Raw genomic sequence first — 21,200 nt, 5'->3', positions numbered from 1 at the left:
ATTTTTCCTTATATCCTTTATAGATTTTATTTAATATTGTTGCAAGGTTATTTGATCCAGAGTTCATAACTGTTCACCTTTATTTTGAATTGTAACCTTTAGCATTACAGAATGCCATTCCACCCCATTTCCTGCTGATTTAGGCCTGAATCCAGCCACATCTATTATTAAGAAGTTGCTGGTTGTTTTTACCTCTTTACTCATCCTTCTATCTTCAACCCTTGTGAATCACTTTGTTGTTGTAGGTCTTTTATATGGCATAGATTTGAGTTTTGCTTTGTGATTCAGTCTGAAATTCTTTTTCTTTAAATAGTTGAGTTTAGCTCATTTACATTTATTAGTTTGATATATTTGGTCTTAGTTATGCCATAGTTATACTCTCCATATTTATACCTTTTAAAGAATTTTACTATAGACTCCTTGCTTTGTTTTTTGTGTGTAGGTTTCTGTGAGGTTTGTATTTTTGTTCCCATGGTTATTTACATTTCTAATACCTTGACTTTATAATATCCTCCATTACCTATTTATTTAGTCAAACTGCTTTTTTTTTGGCCATGCTGCATGGCTGTGGGAATTTTAGCTCCCTAACCAGGGATCAAACCCGGGCCACCTGTGTTGGAAGCATAGAGTCCAGAGCACTGGACTGCCAGCAAATTCTGAGCCAGCCTTTCAGCATCTGTAATTCTCTAAGTGATGACAGACTGATAAACTAGACTTCATTAAAATTAAAAACGTCTGCTCTGCAAAAAACAATGTCATGAGATTATGAAGACAAGCCACAGACTGGGAGAAAATATTTGCAAAATACATCTAATAAAGGACTATTCCCCAAAATATACAGTAAACAATCTGACTTAAAGATGGGCTAAAGACCTTAACAGATACTTCATTAAAGATTATACAGTTGTCAGATAAGCACATGAAATGATGTCCCACATCAATTGTCATCAGGGAAATGCAAATTAACCCCCACCTATTAGAATGACTAAAATTTGGAGCATTGACAACACCAAATGCTGGCAAGGATGTGGAGCAGAAGTCATTCATTGCTGGTGGGAACACAAAATGCTAGAGCACTTTGGAAGACAGTTTGGTAGTTTCTTACAAACTAGACACACTCGTATCCTAAGATTCAGCAGTTTCATGCCTTGGAGCTGAAAACTTATGTCTATAGTAAAACCTGCACATGGATGTATATAGCAGCTTTGTTCATAATTTCTGAACTTGGAAGCAACCCCAATGTCCTTTTAAGTGAGTGGATAAATAACTGTGATCCACCCAGACAGTGGAATATTATTCAACACTAAAATGAACTATCAAGCTATGAAAAGGCATGAAGGAAACTTAAATACATAATTACTAAGTGAAAGAAAAGGCCACATACTGTATGACCCCAACTATGACATTCTAGAAAATGCAAAGTATGGAACAAGAAAAAAATCAGTGGTTACCTAGGGGTAAGGAAGGGGTGGGGATTGCATGAGGAAGAACCAGTGGGTGGAGCAGACTTGAGTAGTGAGACTACATGGTGGAATAGATGCTGTTACGCATTTGTAACTGTGTGCCATTGCACCTTCATAAATTTACAGTGGTGACAGTAGAAATGTGCACCACCCAAAGTAAACCAAAATGTTCATAATGGGTGACTATGTCTCAGTGTAGGTTCATCACTTGTAACAAACACACCATTCTAGGGGGGATGTTGATAATGGGGGAGACTGTGCATGTGTAGGGGCAGGAAGAAATTCTCTATCTTCTCAATTTTGCTGTGAACGCAAAACTGCTCTTAAAGAGTCATAAAAATTTTTAATTAAAAAAGGGGTGGTGGGGTTAGGAATAGGGTAGAAGGTATCCTTCTCATAGGAAGCAGGAGTCTGGTTTTGATGCTTTTAACTATTTTTTTTCCCCTAAGAGATTTTAAAAATCAAGTTGAGTGATCCCTTAACCAAGATAATTTTAAACTGAGTTGTGGACGATAAACCATTCTAATTCTTCAAGTGGCAAGCTAAATGTAAGCTGCTTGAGGCTAGGGAGATAAGTCTATCACTAAGGGCTTAGTAAGCTGAGTTATTGATGAATATAAACTTATCACATGGGACTCAGAATCACCTCAATGCAAAGCTACCTGCCCCGATTTGGAATGCTTGTTGCATTTCTTAAATTCAGCCTTAAAAAACAATGTGTGTGTGTATTAACAATGTGAAAACAAACAATGTATACTGACTGTTGCTAAACCGTGCCACTGTGCCAGAATAAGTGACATTACATAGAACAAATTAAAGAAATACTCTAGAGGGATGTGAATTCCTAACTCTGCTAAAAATTTTACTCATTAATTTTATGTTAAATTTTAAGTTGAATTAAGTAGTAATGATACTTAACTGAACAGACCATTCTCACTCACTGTCAACCCTGTGCCTTCTCACACCTTTGGCCATTTTACACGTTCCTACTTTTGAAATCAGACTTCAAATTTTCTGCAGCTTGCATTATTGTTTTGCAAATTATACACTGCAATTCTAACATACTAACAACTACTTTAAGTTCAAAAGGCCAGAAAGGTACTATCAAATACACTTCTGTGGGCTCTGGTCTCTGCCGTATGGAATACATAAAGAATGGACAAATGTTTCCCACCACTATGGTGATATTCTCCATTGGGATAGCTTTTACTTCTTAAGTGTAATTATGATTCCAAGTCTGACTTACATGATGACATGATTTAATGAAGCTGCAAATATACAAATTTATATTTAAAACAAAACACCAAAACCACTTTAACGAAAACTAGTTTTATTTTAAAATTAAGTGCATAGCACTCATCTAATTCCATTGGTGTGGACTTTAGCACCATACTTGCTATTTGCAATTAATGTCATAACAGATACATTTTGGTTTGCAGTCTATATTTGAGTAGTGTTTATTTAGTGGACTTTGGTAAAGCCCCTTATACATATCATTAATTTCTTCACAGTACACATTTAATGATGGTCCGGTAATCTCAAAAAACAAAAAACCTGCTTTAAAGACTAATTAATAAATTAAACAAAACAAAACCCACACAACGCCCCCCACCCATAGCCCCCCAAAGCTAGCAGTTGTGAGTTGTATTTATACTGAAACCTAATGTTTTAAAAATAGTACTGGTTTCTCCAACCACCCCATCCCACCCTACCCTGGGTATGCAGCAATAGTAACCAATTATTTACTTTACTCTCCCCCCCGCAACCCAAATTAGTCCAGTGTTCTTTAGCTTTTTAAAATATAAACTGGGAAAGTGTTACAGGCTTTTTAAAAAGGCATATTCTTCTATAACAAGAATGACATTTAAACCAATCAGTAAAAGCATTTGACAAGACATTTAAATTACCATAGGCACCAGTTGTTGTTTCAAGTTGGGATCTCTATCCCAATATCTTACATTCATAGTATTATTGAGGTAGTTAAAATACTGAAAATTGGACTCCAGGTTGCTAGGTTCTGAATGTGAATGATATATTCTCTTTTGAACCCACTTTCCCCCAGATAATTCAAGTTCTCTTGAGGTAAGGACTACTAAAATCCAATAAGCAGCCTTCTGTAAAGAGAAAAGTGATGATACTTTCAGAAAACAATTTTCATGCTTGAAAAATCTGCCACGAGTGAGTGTTCTTACCTGAGTAGTTTTTCATTTTATCTACCAGACTAATAAATCCATGTCATGCCCTATGTACTCTAATGATAAAAGTTACCTTTCATTTAAGGAAAGGATGTTCTGTAAGAACTCACACTGACAGAACCCACCCACCCACATCCACCTACTGGAGCCATCTGGATCAATCCATTGCTGTGATGAGTCCCTTCCCTTCCTAACAAAAGCCATTGGCTTGATTATTGAGACTCCTGCTGCATACCCATAACATCTTTATAATAAGCTTGTCTTCAATGCATATTACGGCAGTCACATACCTGCCATGCAGTTTCCCTTCTATTCAAGTGCTATCTTTAAAAAAAAAACCACACAAACAAAATGACACACTTTACTAATTTTTCTATCAGAAAGCTTCCCTCCACCAAATCTCTTCTCCCACAGATAAGAGCACAATGTATATAGTTTCAGTTATTACAATGTTTTTTTTTTTTTCTTTTTACTTTTTGCAGTTTATTTCCTCCAAACTCTTTACCCCCAAATTGCCCTTGCTGTAATGACCTATTGCTGTTTTCACTCATTACCAATATAGTGAAATGTCCCAGGGCAGTTCTGGGGCCAGTCCAATGAAAGTCACCTTTGCCTACTTACACCTAACTGCTGCTGCTGCTAAGTCGCTTCATTCATGTCCGACTCTGCGACCCCATAGACGGCAGCCCACCAGGCTCCCCCGTCCCTGGGATTCTCCAGGCAAGAACACTGGAGTGGGTTGCCATTGCCTTCTCCGTTACACTTGACTAGCTGGATTCAAAGGCTGCTTATAAAACCTGTCTTCCATGTAACAAAGTGCTGCTCTAGCACAACCTGAGAACTACCCTGGCCACATTCCACCTCAAAACAAACTTACGGGACTTTATTCTAGTACTGACATTTTACAATTACACCTTCCCTTGAAAAAACTTTTTTAGAATAATATCAAATCTGAGTATAAATCATTGATTGCACTGAGAAATGCAAAACTTGTATGTGTATTATGAATGACAGGAACCACCACTTCATTCATTCTAAGCTACAATTATGTTCTCATTTGAAAACACACTCTAGCAGGAGTCTACTAACCTATGTTATTAAGGTAGTCATACTATAACATTCCCAAAGCATGTTGCATTACAGTTAAGTGTTTCCAAGTAGTACAAATTCCCTGAGTTAAATGTGTTTAATTCTAAAGACTTGAGGTTGACCACAGGGGAAAAATAAGAAAAACGTATGACCATGATTTTAAGAAATCTACTCCAATCTTAATTTTAGTACATAAATCCAGATACCTATACTATCTGTGATAAGGAGTTATTTAGAATATCTAAAAAAAATTTTTTTTAACCACACTGACTGGTATAGCAAAGAAATTCATGAGTTGAAACTTAGTCAGAAGTTCATTTGCAGATGCAGATCAAAAATATAAATCAAAACTGGAGACTTAAAAAAGGATCTCTTCAAAAATTAATACTGTAACTTTCCTTCATAAAAAGAATGTTTGGCAAGTCCACAGATAAACATTAATCTCTGACATATAAGCCAACATTAGGCCCAGAGCCACCACAGGTCAAATCTTGAAACAGCAAATTTGGAGTCTGTCCAAATTTTCTGTTGGGTTGAATATTTTTGAAATATTTGGACCATCACTTGGGGCTTTAAAATGTGTCATATAGAAATTTGTTTTAACAGGATTTGACATATACACTGTTAAAGTGTTTGCAGTGTTACCTTAGTCCTCCCAGATATTCACGGTGTGTTGGAAGGGATAATCAGTCTTCCTGGTGCTGGTATCTGAAGAGTTCTGATGAAATTTGGATCCCTTTCCTTTTGAAGAGAAGTTTTACAAAAAGCTTGCCCCAGAGCTTCAAGTCATAAACAGTCTGGGTCAGGTCTTACCTTCACATAAAATCACCTTTCAAAGCATTGAGTAATGCAAGGGTAATGTTCATTTATCTGGTAACTCCGGTTGTAAGAAACATTCAGACAGGGTTTAACTTCTACCGGTATTGCCAGTGACATCCCAACACCAGCTGGCACATGCCCAAGGCCCTGAACGCTAGTTTGGAAGCCAGCAGGACATGTTGGTAGTGTGTAAGATGAGGTGTGTGTAGTAGATACAATCTGCTGACAGCTTGGTTGTTCCGATACAGGATGGCGATACTGCAGTGAGGACTGGTGAGTCTGATGGAGATACTGAGGCTGCTGAAAGTGAACTGCCCGAGAGGGCTGGGAGGCTGCCTGGAACACACTTAGCTGTGCTGGCTGAGGTCCTGCCTGTCCTCTCTGTTTGTTTGCTTCTTTCACATCATTATCATGAGCGCTGCAACACAGACAGAAAGGAATTTTGTTAATAATGTTACTTGAGAAAAATCTGCTAGAAAGTCACACACACCCCCAACTCCTTAACAGCTGGCTCCTTGGACTGCCCCACTGCCCAGGTAGCAGTCAGTGCAACCATAATTTCAACAACAGAACTCACCCTTAGCCTTCTGAAAGCTCCTTCCCTTGGTATAACCCTTGAGGACTGGCTGCTAGTGGCTTTGAGGGCTCTTTTCAGCTTGGCAGCTATGTTCACAATGAGCACTTAAATATGACTGCCTCTTTGAATTGTGAGGCCACCAGGATATCCCCAAAGATGTGGAAATGGGGACTGGAGCAAGATTTACCTGGATGATCTCACAGTTGTGGACGCACACAAGAGCAGCTCCTTTCCTTATTATGTACCCAGAATCATACTAGCAATGACAGCCTCTACCTGGATAACAGCCAAAGAAACTCCCCTTTCACTCAGTACTCCACTGAGTACTGCTCACCAGGGGCTTGCTTATGGCAGCAGGAACGTGTCAGAGCAAGTATCCTAAAAGCTCTCAGCCTCTGAGAACTTGTTTCCAAGGCCCCTTTTACATGAAGAATGTTAATAAGAAATTACAAACAAAAGAACAGAGAGGCTTACATCAATAGCCGTTCAATGCACTGCACTAAGAAATCCCAGGAGTAAGCAGTAAGACGATGCAGTCTTGTAGGCCACGTTGGAGAGAGACGAAGTATAATCCTTGAAGAAGCCACACATGCTGCAGCTACTAAAGAAGGTGCATAATTTAGAAAGGCATAATCTGTGGAGACATCAAAAATGAACTTAAGCAACAGAACACACAAGTCACAAGCTCACACGTCACTCACTGGCATCTGCAACAACTCACCTTGCAAGGATACTTCCAGGAAGTAATCTGCATACTTGGCCATGTAGAGTTTAGTTTTTTCCAAGCAAATCATTGGCCAGCCATCATGAAGATCTGTTTCATGTACTGCTTCAGAGAGATAATACTCAATGAAATGGGCAGCTGTTGGAAGGCAAAGGTTCCACTGAAAGGTTTCTAATAATAATAGTTCCATATGTAGCAAATTTTGTTTTGTTAATACTAGATTCATATTAGTCATACAACCCAGGCTGTTGAGCTGCTCCAGCTTAGGCACACTATCTTCTTTTTCTTCAAATTTACCTTATATGCAAAGGGAAATAAAAGCAAGAGAAAGAAAATATTAGGCCAAATGATTAAAGTTAAGTCTAGTCACTTAAATGGGATCTGCTATGTTAGTGCAAAGATTTAGATCCAAAGACATTTTCTCCCTACTCTGGGTAGATACAACTGTGCCACAACTCTATGGTTCTCAAATCTTCATGTTTTCTCTCCCAGTGCCTCTGTTCCACACCCTTTACCCTCTCCTAAAAAAAAAAAAAAAAGGAATGTATAAACATTTTGATCTATGTCCTATTGTGTAAGGAAAACAGTTCTATGTGCCACTGAAAAAATAACTTTCATCTCAACAGCTGAATCTTTTCAGGAAATTTCTTTATGAGGGCAGGTGATAGTTGGTAAAAAAAACTATTTTAGGACAAAGTTTCAAGTATTTAATGTCATAAAATTATCTGAAATAAAAAACAGCTAAGCTTCAAGAGTTTCATCTCAGCATATTTTCAGCAAAATCTCAGAGAGATATAAATAAAGTAAAAAAACAGGTGAACATCTAACACAAACATTACCACTATACAAAAAACCCCTAATCCTCCTCTTCTGAATTAAACCAAAAATCTAGCCAAGTCTGTTATTTAAAAAAGTGGAAGATACTTTATACCACTTTTATATCCCCTTACTCAAGGCAGAATAGGCATAAATATTGAACCTGGTTATCTGAAGGCATTAACTTCTTTTCATGAAACTCATCCATATGTACAGCTGAGGAACAGAATGCCCCCTCTAGCCCTGAATGATTTTTCTACTGATTACATATCATCTTGCACTTTAATTTCCCTCAAGTATTTTACTATATATAAATTATTCATTTTAGGTATTTCTAAAAGTCATGGCTGGAGAAAAGTTCAAGTATCAAGTACTATTATGATTCTTCAAATGCAGCAATAGAACCAAAAGAATTATCTTCAAGTTTCGTTGGGTCTTTGTTCCATGACTGTCCAAAGAAGAAGGGAAATTAAAACTAAAGGCTTCCACCTCCTAGCCTTATGTTCTTTTTCATAGTAAGGTATAAAATCATCATATTATACTGCAATTATTATAATTTCTCACAATAGTTTTTACACTTGTTCATAATTATAGCTGTTAGAATGTTATATATTACTACATAAAATTTTTGTTTTACTATTTTGATATTTATTTCAATATATTTGTTTACTTTGGAAATCTTACAATTTTATTTTATCCATTTAAAAACATTTTTTGGAGAAGACCAGAAAGACTGCCAAACCAGAAGAAATCAAACCAGTTTCCCTGTTAAAACTGGGAATGGTTCTCTTTCAGAACCATACATTGAAGTTCTGACAACAAATGGTAGTGGCCAGAACCACTCAGCCCAGATGCTCAGTATACTGGAGTCAGAGAGGTCTGTTCAAGTCCTCCAGCCTTAGGGGTTGGGAAAAAACACTGCTAACTACCCTGGTCTTGGCTTAGGGAGGGGGAACTAGGGTAGAAGGTTTGTCTCCTATGCCAGGAACTCTAAGCTCATGACTTTAAGAGTCTAGGTCCAAAGAGTTTAAAATTTCACTCCCACTCCAGAAATTTTGAACTTTGTTAGATTTAAACCACTCTTAATATTGCTGCTGCTGCCGCTGCTAAGTTGCTTCAGTTGTGTCCGACTCTGTGCGACCCCATAGACGGCAGCCCATCAGGCTCCCCCATCCCTGGGATTCTCCAGGCAAGAATACTGGAGTGGGTTGCCATTTCCTTCTCCTAATATTGCTGCAAGTATGAGTTAATCCAAAAAACTTACATAATTCAGACTTTTCAATAATCTAGATAATGCTTCCCAGTTCAAATCACATAAAGATGAATTTCCCAAGTTTTGCCAATGGCATTTATTAGCAGACCTGAAAGCACTACAGTGGTCTTAATGACAGTCATCCAGTATGATCACTGCATAAATATAGGAGTGGAACCCACTGTTTTCTGTATAACAGAGTGGAATTCTTCAGAAGGAGAATGACTTAGGAATTTAGTTCAATCCCTCTGGATGAATCATTAAGGCTTTCAAAGTACTCTATTTGTGTAGCAGCAGCAATACTGGCATTGAACTTCAAAAGAATGCTGTAAAAGTTAATGAGTTTAAAGCTCCTTTGAGAAATTAATATACCACAATTCACTGTTTAATTCAAGGATCAAGAAAATGTTTCATATTATCTCCTTGAACCTTTCAACACAGAAAACAAAAATGTATACGACCAATTTCACAGCTCAAGAAACCAAGTTAGCAAGGCTGGCCAATTCATTTAAGGTCAATTAAGTTGAGTCAAACCAAAAATGGAAGATTTATGCTTGAATTCCCAAATCTGCTTCCAGACCAAAGCAAATGAGGACCCCTAGAATAGACAGGCTTCTATATTATTAAGGATCCATGGGGTTTCCATATTTATAAAGTACTTGGCTATTAAAAGTATGAAGGTCTTTGCATCTTGATTTGCAGAGTTAAAAATAACCTGCATACTGCATAAATAACCATACTTGATATTTAAATTGAGGTTTAGTTTTTGGGGGAAACTTTTCATTATATATAGTAATATACTCAGATACATGGATGTTAAAGGAATTCAAAATGTGAGACAATGTCACGAGTACCTGCATTCATATACAGTTTTTATCGTGCTGAATGCTATGTGCATGACTATTTTAAATCTACTTATCCATAATACCACATACAGATCACAAAGATCAGTTTTCTTCAATTGAAAGGAAATACCAGAAGCCATGTGATTATATTGATAAAGGTCCCAAACAGGAAATAAGGGCACAGGAAATTCACATCTGCTTCCCAGAAAATAAAGAATCAGAAGCCCCAGAAACAAAACATCAGGTTGTCTTTCCTTTATAGGAAATGCTCAGATCTGCCATGGAAACCAGCACATATTCAAAGTCAGGAGGGAATGGCAGGTATGTGGCAGTAGGGCATGGATCAGATAGATGTCACTGTGATCTCTGCCAACCCACATTTTGTCTTTTATTACTAAGGAGAAAAAAGTCATCCTTCATATTTACTAGGAATTCTCACAAATTTATAAGACTACCAGTCTAATAAGAAAAAAAATGGATAAGGAACCAGAAGACAGAATTCATAGAGGGGGGAAAAAAAAAGGTTCTATTCTCACTAAAAATCGATATATAAATAGAATCAACTGTGACATACAGTTTTTCACCTATCAAATAGTAAAAAGCTTTGTCAACCCAGTACTGGTGAGCAAGAAGAAACAAGCACTTGTCACAAATCTTTGCTATTAAAAGCCTATAATCTCTCTTTTGACTTCGTCTTGACTTTAAGATCTTTTCTTAGTTACACAAAACCTTGAACAGGCTTCCTGGTGGCTCAGATGGTAAAGAATCCGCCTGCAATGCAGAAGACCTGGGTTTGATCCCTGGGTTGGGAAGATCCCCTAGAGGAAGGCATGGAAACCCACTCCAGTATTCTTTCCTGGAGAACCCCCATGGACAGAGGAGCCTGGCATGCTGCAGTCCATGGGCTCACAAAGAGTTGGACATGACTGAGCAACTAAGCACACACAATACCTTGAGCAGATTATCAAAAGTCTCATGTTTAAGACCACTTCCATGCTCTCTACAAGTTCAGTACTGATCACAGAAGCCAAGGGAACCAGGGTATTACGTGTCAAGGAGTTAAGAGCTTAAGAACTTCTCAGGACAAATCAGTCTTTTCTGGAAGTTGGCTTAAAGTTCAACATTCAGAAAATGAAGATCGTGGCATCCGGTCCCATCACTTCATGGGAAATAGATGGGGAAACAGTGGAAACAGTGTCAGACTTTATTTTTCTGGGCTCCAAAATCACTGCAGATGGTGATTGCAGCCATGAAATTAAAAGACGCTTACTCCTGGGAAGGAAAGTTATGACCAACCTAGATAGCATATTCAAAAGCAGAGACATTACTTTGCCAACAAAGGTTCGTCTAGTCAAGGCTATGGTTTTTCCTGTGGTCATGTATGGATGTGAGAGTTGGACTGTGAAGAAGGCTGAGCGCCAAAGAATTGATGCTTTTGAACGGTGGTGTTGGAGAAGACTCTTGAGAGTCCCTTGGACTGCAAGGAGATCCAACCAGTCCATTCTGAAGGAGATCAGCCCTGGGATTTCTTTGGAAGGAATGATGCTAAAGCTGAAACTCCAGTACTTTGGCCACCTCATGCGAAGGGCTGACTCATTGGAAAAGACTCTGATGCTGGGAGGGATTGGGGGCAGGAGGAGAAGGGGATGACAGAGGATGAGATGGCTGGATGGCATCACTGACTCGATGGACGTGAGTCTCAGTGAACTCCAGGAGTTGGTGATGGATAGGGAGGCCTGGCGTGCTGCAATTCATGGGGTTGCAAGAGTCGGACATGACTGAGCGACTGATCTGATCTGATAGATTTCCCATAATCCCTGCTGTAAAAATACTACATCCCACTCTCCAGCTTGTAGGCCCTTTCTTCCTACCTCTAATAGTGTACATCCAAGCAGCTGGATATGCATTAGTACCTGAAACGTACAAGCTGTGCTCCATTTTTAACCAAAGTACCACAGCCTTCCAACCTATTTAATAACTAAAATACAGCTGTCGCTGAGTCCTGTCAGCTGTAAGTTGTTCTTCACTTTTATACAACAGGCTGCCCATCCCAAAGCAGGGAGCAGCTGGGGGTGGGGGACATTCAGAGTCTAATCATTCTGAGACAAGAGAAGCAACGTTTGAGTAAAGTTTATGATAACTAACTGGAGACTTGACACTGGAATTCAAATATAAGAAGATATAGTATAAGAATGTAAGAAACAGTAGAAAGAACTCCACAAATTTAAAACATACGTCATATATAAGCATCCTAAGCATTTCTGTTGGAGTAAAGTTAGACTTCACGAACTGGAAGAAGAGATTTCAGTGGGCTACTAAGGGCCAGCCTCTTTGATTCCTTACCCCATTGAAGAGCTGACAGCTTGACCTCCGTTTGACCAGTGACTACTTGGGAGGAGCTGACACCCTGAGGGGCACCTATCTCACATTTTCCCACTCTCCAGTGGAAGAACAACAATGTAAAAGCAATTCTCTCTCCGAGACAATAGGGTGGGGTCAGTCAAACAAAGGGAGGAGGTATCTGACTCTTTTAGAAATAGGTAGTAAACAATTCTCATCTGAACTCAGTAAACACAAATCCTAGAGCCTAGTTCCTAGAAAATGAGTCAAAAGTAACTATACAGTACCACAGATTAAGTCAAATAATCTTCAGTAAAATAAACTGATCACGACCTTAAACTGACAGTTACAGAAAATTTAGAAAGAACTGAAAATACCATTCCAATCAACCTAAGGTGGTGCATAAATAGAAGATCCTTTCCCCAAATTGTAGAAACTGCAGAAACCTGGTACCAATGCCAAGCTCTGCATGGTGGCCAGAGTTCTTATTAGATTATTCAACTAGAGACCCTGGTGAACTCTGATAGTAATATGTAGTTTATAAATATCTAGTTTATAATCCCCAAGTCATTTTGTAAGGTACTAGTAAATTTTAGTCACAAATATAAGTCAGTCCATGAACTGACTATCCATCATTCATAATTTCACAATCCATAGGCACAGACCAGGTAGGGCTTGGTAGTGATTGAAGGACAGTGATGGCCACAGCAGGCAAAAAATTTTCCATTACTGATCCCAAGATTTTAAAATAACCTAACTTGCATGTTTGATTTCCTGTGTCTCTCAACTATAACTGATCCTATAATAAACTAATATTGTACAGGATATTGGGAAGCCATTCCATGTAGATTCTCACACATTTTTGGTATGCCAAGTATGAGTTTTTCCAACCCTATGCAAACTACTAAATCACAAATCATCATAGTGATGAAACACAGAACTGTACACATGATTGCTTATGAGGATAAAACCTTAATTAAAGGTTAAATTAAAGGTTAATAATAAATGTACAAACATTACCTCTGGCTTTCTGGATGGTGGCAAGAGGAGCAGGTGATATGAATAGATCTTAGAGGACAGCAGATTAAAGGAGAAAGATACTCAGGAAATATATCATTCTGGTAAGAATTTGACTCAAGTTACATGGGGACAGAGTTGAAAGAAAAGTCTAGTACGATGGCTGGGTCCAGATGAACGGTTCTGAATGTTACATTAAGGAGTTTCTACCTTAACCTACAGGTAGTGGAAAGTCATCACTGGGCTGTATTTATATATATTCAACCTGGTCCACAAAAGATTTGAAATAGTTTACAAAAAGACCTTCCAGGAGATAAAATAGGGAGCTGAAGTCATCAGAGAAAAAATAAGGACAGGAAAAGAAAAGCAGAAAAGACTAGTATCATAAATGATACCACACAGGCCTGCATTTGGTTTTAGGTTTATTTGCAGTCAAATGCAAAGGTGTTTTAGAAAGAATTCTGGTGGTAGGGTAGAGAAGGAATGTTTCTTAGATAGCAGTCACACTGGATCCTAAATCCTCAAGTGGGAGTTAGAGGTGAAGGCAGTCGGTATTTCTACATGTCACTTTAAGTGGGACTTAAGTTTCCACTGTAATGACATGAATAATTAAAAACAAAAAACACTACATAATGGATTCAACTTCAGTAACAAATACCATCTTTTCAGAATACTAAGAGAAGAAAACTTCAGTTTCAATGCTTTTACTCACCCTCTTTCTCTTCAGTCAAGATACTAACAAACAATGAAATATGTCACAGGAAGATGTTAGGAGAAAGAGGCACCAGAAGGCCCATTAACAGATTCTCCCCTACCCTTACTATGCAGTTCTGCCTACTGTAAGAGCAAGTGTTTTCACATGTGTAGCTACTGCATGTGAACCTTCCGTTCATTAATCTAAATCACCACTTAGTCAGCAGAAGGTATTCTAACAACACAAGACTATGATACCTATCAGAGTTTTTCAACCGAAGCTCCACTGACATTTTGGCTAGATCATTCTTTGTTGTGTGGGCTGCCCTGTGCACTGCAGATGTTTAGCTTCCTCCCCGGTTGTAATGACAACCCAAACTGTCTCCACATATTGCCAAATATCCCCCAGTGGGACACAACTGCTCTTGGTTGAGAACCACTGCTTTAAGGCAATTGTTCCCAACTGGAAAGATACATGAGAATCACCTTTAAAATTTTTAAGAAGTTAAAAAATATCCAGGTCCCATGATGCAGATTCTGAGTCAGTAGATCCAGAATGACCCAGACATCTGTATCAGAATCTTCAGGATGTAGGGCTCAGGTACACATGTTTTTGAAAGATTTCAGAGCCACTTTTTAATATGTCTGGTTAAGAACTGCCATGCCAAAAAGCACTTTCAACATAAACTTTCCAATACTAGTAAACTAGAATGAAAGGAATTTGGTGGTATTTTACCGAGTTCTACGTAAATCTATTTAATTATAAACTAGAATTTTCCAGTCATGTAGATTGTACTCGTACTTACTTGCTAGAAGCAGACAGGAAAGTGCAACTAAATGCAGCTGCTGGATAGAGATGTCATAACGATCCATAAACAGGTCCAGCAAATAGACAGCAAGATGTCGGGCAGAAGGGCAGAGTGTGAAACGATTGCTCACAATGGCAATCAAGTCAGCAAAATATCTTCTGAGACTTAGTTGAGGGGACTGGCCTTTGTAGGAAGGCAACTTCAGCTCCTAAATCAAGAACAACATTTAGTCTAATATAGGCTGTTAGAAGAATTATCCCCCCAAAGCAAAGATGACACTTTCCCCCCAATATACTAGTGTTACCATTGCCTAAAACACTTTTCTTGAGTAAAACACAAAAATGAAAAAGCTGAGTGGAAGGATAATGAATGGCATTTAAAATTAAGAACTAAACGTTTCTCCTATTCTTAACCACATCTGACATTACCAGTTATAGGTATTTCTAACATTATGGAATAGATGTATATTAGCAAGATTTTTAATAATGGAATCCTGTTTTCCCTACCACGTGTTTTCAGAAAAAACATCATTACCAAAATACTAATCAAACCATACATACATATCCCCTAAAGATGCTCAAAGCTTTTAGTTAGAAGGTAATGAATAAATGGACATGCTTCTAGTATAATACATATTGTGTTATACTTGTAGGAATGTTGAAGATCTACTAGTATCTTCTAATCTGGTTTCTCATTTTTTAAAAATAAGAATATTTCTATACTATTAAAGAATTTCCAGAAAGATGAAAGGGTTCTAAATTCAATTTATGAGCTCAGCACAATGCCACAGTAAACCCAACAGGTATTACAATAGAAGGAAGTAACATGGATATGATCCTAAAAGCACAGGCCAAAAAAAAAGGTAAGACTTCATCCAAAAAACAACTTTTATGCATCAAAGGACACTTTCATCAGAGTGAAAAAGCAACCCACAGAATGGGAGAAAATATTTGCAAATCATATATCTGGTAAAGTGTTGATATCCAGATCATAAAGAACTCTTATACATACAACTCAACAAAATGCAAAACACCTAGAGTGAAAAACGAGCAAAGGACTTGACTAAACATTTCTCCAAAGAAGATGTACAAATGGCCAATAAGCACCTATAATGATGACCAAAATCACTAATGATCAGGAAAATGCAAATCAAAACCATTATGAGATACCATTTCATACCAATTAGGATTGCTACTGTAAAAAAAAAATCCCCCCAAAAGAAAATGGAGAAAACAGAAACTAACAAGTATTGACAAAGATGTAGAGTAACTGGAACCCTTGTGTAGTGGTAGGAATATAAAGTTGTGTAGCCACTGTGAACAACAGGATTGCAATTCCCCCCAAAAATGAATGTACAATTACCATGATCCAGCAATTTCACCTTTAGATATATATCCAAAAGAAGTTAAAGTGGGGACTCAAACAGATATTTGTACAACCATGTTCAGAGCAGCATTATCCACAAGAGCCAAAAAGTGGAAACAAACAACTCCGGTGTTCATCAACAGATGAACTGATAAACAAAATGTAGTATATACATACAATGGAACACTATTCAGCCCTAAAAAGAAATGAAATTCTGATATATGCTGCAACATGGATGATTAAATCATCTGGAGATGATCTAAAACATACAAGAGGATGTGTGTAGGATATATGTGATATATGTAAACACTACTACACTTTACATAAGGGACTTGAGCATCCTCAAATTTCAGTATTTACAGGGATCCTGGAACCAATTCCTGTGGATACTGAGGGATGACTATATAGTTTTTTCAATTATTTTTTTATATTTCATTAATTTTCACTTATGTTATCAAGAGTGGATACAGAAACTCATGTATTACTGAGTTGTCAGGTTGAAAACTCATATAACCTTCTGAAGGGCAATTAGATAATATACAGTTTTGAAAATGCAGACTGCAGATACCCTTTAACGTAACAACACCAGGTCTAGGAATTTATCCTACATATAAGGAGGATTACAGCACTGTTTTTAGTAGCAAAAGGGTGGAATAAAAGAGCTTAATGTCAAAAACCTGGATGGATCTCCAGGGAATTATTCTGAGTGGGTAAAATGAATCCCCCCAAATCATGTAGTACATAATTCCACTTGTGTAACAGTCCTGCAATGACAAAATTATAAAAATAAAGAACAGATGAGTGGTTGCCAGAGGTTAAGGGAGAATGACGATGGGAGGAAAGAGGCTGTGCCTATAAAAGGATAAGATGAAAGATCTTTGTGGTGATAAACGTACAGAAAATGTTTTCGATCTTGACTGTATGAATGTCAATACTACCCTAGTTGTGGTAATGAAACCACAGTTTTGCCAGATGCACAGGGGAACGTAGCTGAAGACACTGGTGGACTTTAACTACGTTAACTTGGCTAAAAGAAGACAAAAGCAAGAACTTGAAGGGCACCACTAGGAGATTTTTACCAGTGTATCCAATACACTCTCTTTATATTATTGCAAATGGTAAAGGACATGGGCTAATCACACGGCTGTCAGATTTAGTTCTTTGTCCATGTAGTGCAGTTACACACATGAGAAAATGACCTACGCTTCTTTCAGCTTATGAGTTTTTTCTAATGTCTATTCCTCATTCCCTACAATTGACACTTTTATTCCTGTCTGCTTCTCAGGATCCCACAGGACCAAAGCACAGAAAGATCTAAATCTGTCATCTCCATCTCCAATCACAGGTCCTTGTTAGCTCACCACCCTAAATGCCATCCCGTTCCCAGAATGGGTTAACTATCCAGCCAGGATGAAAATTAAGGCATAGAAGGAATACTCACAACTCTGTGGGATACTGTCTTGATGCTTCTCACAAAGTTAGCATCGTTTCTATCTGTCATAAAGGCTCCTAAAAATACTTCCCCAAGCATCCTAAGACACTAGTATACATAGACAAACAATGAGAAGAAAGAGAAGACACAGGGTATTAGAGGACAGCTGCTTTGTTGAGGAAAAAGTGATTGTATTTAATGGAAACAGTATAGCTGGCATTTGGGGTTGAAGAGGATTTTCATTTGCTGTAATTTTTCCTTTTCCCTAGTAGATTCAATGCTGGTCACACCAATTATTCCTCCACAAACCGTGGGTCTAAACAGAACACCTTCCACTGTGCCTAAATGGCAACTGTCCAACGGAAGACCTAAATTCAGATGAAATTAGACTACTTAAAGGCAAGGATCATGTCTATCTCATTTTACCATTTTAATGCTGACAGCACCTTGTACACTGTAGGCATACAAATATGTTGAATAAATAAGCATATGACTACCCAACTAAATAACCTAATTAGTAGCCTGGAATTGACATGTATTCTCTGTGAGAAAAGTCCATTTTAATTTTCCTTGACTTTAGTGTACTACAAAGAGTGGTCTCTCCAGTTCCACAGGTTCAAGTTTTACTGATTAACAAATTCTTTACCAAGTGTGGCCATTGTGTCAAATCACAAGAATGTGGCTTACACAATGCTTAAAGATAAAATAAAAACAACCCACAGTCGCAGGCGGCAGGTGGCCCAACACAACTTTCAGTGGCATTCTTTCAGGCCCTGTTCTAGCTCGTCCTCTGATAGTTTGTACATAAGTTTAGTACAGGTTGTGTCTTATTCCTTGCATCCAGAGACCAATAAACAAAAACATCAATAAATCTGCTGGAAAAAAAATGCACTTCCAACTTCAGCTAATAAAATTAATTCAGATAATCACCCAGGATTAAAATTACACATAAAATATAAGAATCAAAAACCATGGAAATCACCATGAAAAATCTTAAGTTTCATGTCATTAAAAAACATATGTATCATTAAACATCAGATATTAATTTCACCACATACCAGAGAAATAAAGAACTGACACTTAGAAAACAGGACCATTTAAAACTGAAAGATACTATCTAAATAAAAAACAACAACAACAACAAAAAAATCAAAAGTATTTGAACAATTTTCAAGGTGGAAAACCTGCAACTCTCTTAACATTCCAGAGAACCATTCCATACTTGAGACTTTTCTATGGTACAATTAGGGAGCTGAGGTGTATTTAGTGTGTCTAAGAGACTTGAATGTCAGAATTAACAACCAGCGTTTAGAAATCTCAAACTTTAGAAAAGGGTACAATTGTAATAGTTTAAGTCAGAATTAGGTTTTCTAATCTATTTAACCTGTTTTTCTTTAAAAAAAAAAAAAAAATCAAGATACAAGTTCTTTGTCATCCTAGGACCTCTAAACTCCAACAGTCAGCAGCCTTTTTATTAAAGAGTCAGCTGTTTTGCTTCTTTCCAATTTTCTATACATAATAATGGTTCTTTCTATTTCACATTGGTTCTATTTAATTTCACAGTGAAATTAAGTCAAGTTAGAGTTAATTTTGGATCTGGGCTCTCTTCTACTAAAGTTATAAAAGACTCGGAGGTGACATGTTAAACAGATATGACAGCAACAATAAACAAACTTTGCATTGTGCCAGAAAGGTGTATTTTTCCCCCAATATCTTTTAAATACACTAGGTCTACTCCTCCTGTTTGATATGAGCTGAAAGAGCAGCTAACTCCTATCTTAAGGTTTTGTGAACACCCCCCAAGTCTTGGGGTTTCAAGGGAAGAAAATAACAAAATTATCACTTTCTTAGTGCGTACTATCTGCCAATCACTGTTCTGAGCACATCTGAAGTATTACCTCATTTTAATCTTCACAGTTGTTCCAAAGAGCACGTTCTATTATTAATCATTTTACAGATAAGGAAATTGGGAATCAGAAAATGAAGTAACTTGTCCAAAGTTTCACAGCAAGTTAGTGGAAAGGCTGGGGGATTTACTTTTGTACAAATGTGACATAACAGACAGCTGCATGCAACAGCAGCCATAGAAGAAAGCAGGGTTGCTCTGCCCAATAAAAAGCCAGCACACATATCTTTCAAAATACAATATCAAATCCATGTTCCACCTGGGAACAAGAACATCAGACTGTCCCTTCACATCTTCCCTCTCTCAACTACCACGCCCCACCCACCTCCTCATTCAAGTTTCAGGTTCTTCTGATACACCCCAGGGAAGAAGCCAAGAAGTTAATTAACCTCGAGCAAATAAGCAAACTCGCCTTTTCTGATTTGGAAACTAGAGGTTAAAGACCCTGACCAGGCTTTCCAGGGAGCCGAGATTCACACTAACTGGCATTGAGGCACCGAACCGAAAGGTCGGGGCGTAGCGGTTACCTTGTACCGAAGAGCTTGATGGATGTCGGCAGCCAGCTGTCCCCGCCACCACTGCGCCTCCAGCTCCATGGGACCCGGCGGCGTGCCTGGCCAGACGAGGCAACTTCAGTCTGTAAGACACACCCCAGACGCGGTCACTGCCAGCTCCCTCCACGCGCCCCTCCGCGCCCCCCGCCCGAGGGGTGTGACCTCAGGCCACCCAGGGTGACTGTTCATCTTCACCTGACTCGTCCGAAAACCAGCACCGACCAAACCAACTCCCTGACGCCTCACGGAAGGCCCAAGCTACCCGGTCAGGAGGAGCCAGCTTGTTTGATGAACTGCCGGACCGGGTGCCAGGCAAAAGGGGACCAACTGGGGCCCGAGTTCCCTAGGCGCGAACCCGGGCGCGTACTCGGAAAAGCTAGACCGGAGGCCCGGACTCCCCGCGCCCCGGGTTCGAATTCTTCAGCCCCGAGAAGCGCAGATTTGACAGCACTCACAGACCCCTTGAGGTAAAAACCTCCCGCCGAGAAGCCCGAAGACGAACGCCAGCCCCGCTCCGGGTGCCCGCTGCAGAAGATCGGGCGCGCGCTCCTCCTCCGTAGCCTCCCCGCGGCCAGGCCGGGCCCAGCGCGCACCCAAGCCCCCGCCTCCTCATCCGGAGGAGCGCACGGGATCGCGCGGCCCCAGAAAGGCGAACAAAAGGCCGGGCCGGGCGGCTCCAGTGCCCCGCCACCAACCCAGGCCTGCCGGTTCCCACGGCGGCCTCCCTTACCCGGAACCGCGGCCCTCACAGGCCCAGCCCCGCCGACATGCGGGGAACGCCGACCCCGCTCATGCTGCGGACAGTCGGCAGCAAAGCGCCGGCCTCAGCTCCGACCCAGCGCCAGGGCGCTCGCGCCGCCCATTGTTAAAGGACCGGCAGGCGGCTCCGCGTACAAAGCCAGCGCGGGGGCACATGCGGACCCGCCGCTGCCAATCTCGTCTCGCGATACAGCCGGGTCACCCGGAGTCGTCCAATCGGCGGCCGGGCCGGGCCCAGGTGCAGCGCCCGGCAGTGGCTTGGGGGCCCCAGCCGGACCGGGCAGCATCTCCGGCTGGCCCTGCGGTTCGCTTTACCGGAGAGCCCCAACACCACCTACCGCGAAGCCGGCCTGCGCTGCGGGCAAAGGTCGGAAGAGCGCGCCGGAGAAATTATAATGCGGATCATCCATCCGTTGGCCAATCCGGTCATGCTTCTCACCTGCTGAGAACCTCCGCTTGCTCCCCAGGCGGAGGAGGAAAGTTCCGATGCCTCAGTTTGGCGTTTAAAACCCTGTCGGCAAGGATTGATTCGGCCTCATCTCACG

General features: G+C 39.7%; 1 protein-coding gene across 12 annotated transcripts; it reads right to left on the bottom strand.

Annotated features, from left to right (window-relative positions):
* Nucleotides 1–4,110: 4,110 nt before the first annotated feature.
* Nucleotides 4,111–21,135, bottom strand: CCNJ (cyclin J). 12 transcript variants are annotated; one of them, XM_086378894.1, is made up of 6 exons: nucleotides 20,994–21,135; nucleotides 19,870–19,979; nucleotides 14,637–14,847; nucleotides 6,865–7,164; nucleotides 6,618–6,777; nucleotides 4,111–5,984 (listed from the first exon to the last, which is right to left on the bottom strand). In XM_086378894.1, the coding sequence occupies exons 2-6, from the start codon at nucleotides 19,936–19,938 to the stop codon at nucleotides 5,573–5,575; spliced, it is 1,152 nt and encodes a 383-aa protein (XP_086235020.1). In that variant the 5' UTR covers nucleotides 19,939–19,979; nucleotides 20,994–21,135; the 3' UTR covers nucleotides 4,111–5,572. The 12 variants fall into 12 exon arrangements, with proteins under 12 accessions (XP_086235020.1, XP_086235024.1, XP_086235017.1 ...); XM_086378898.1 differs by having other exon boundaries at nucleotides 6,618–6,744; nucleotides 20,994–21,105; XM_086378891.1 differs by lacking the exon at nucleotides 20,994–21,135 and adding an exon at nucleotides 20,627–20,796.
* Nucleotides 21,136–21,200: the final 65 nt, after the last annotated feature.

Source organism: Bos grunniens, chromosome 26 (genome assembly GCF_055505025.1).
Source record: "Bos grunniens cultivar Pamir isolate PY7600 chromosome 26, Bosgru_T2T1.0, whole genome shotgun sequence".
In the NCBI taxonomy this organism is placed as follows: Eukaryota; Metazoa; Chordata; class Mammalia; order Artiodactyla; family Bovidae; genus Bos; species Bos grunniens.
The sequence above is the reverse complement of the archived record's forward strand: the minus strand, read 5'-3'. Positions and strand labels throughout refer to the sequence as shown.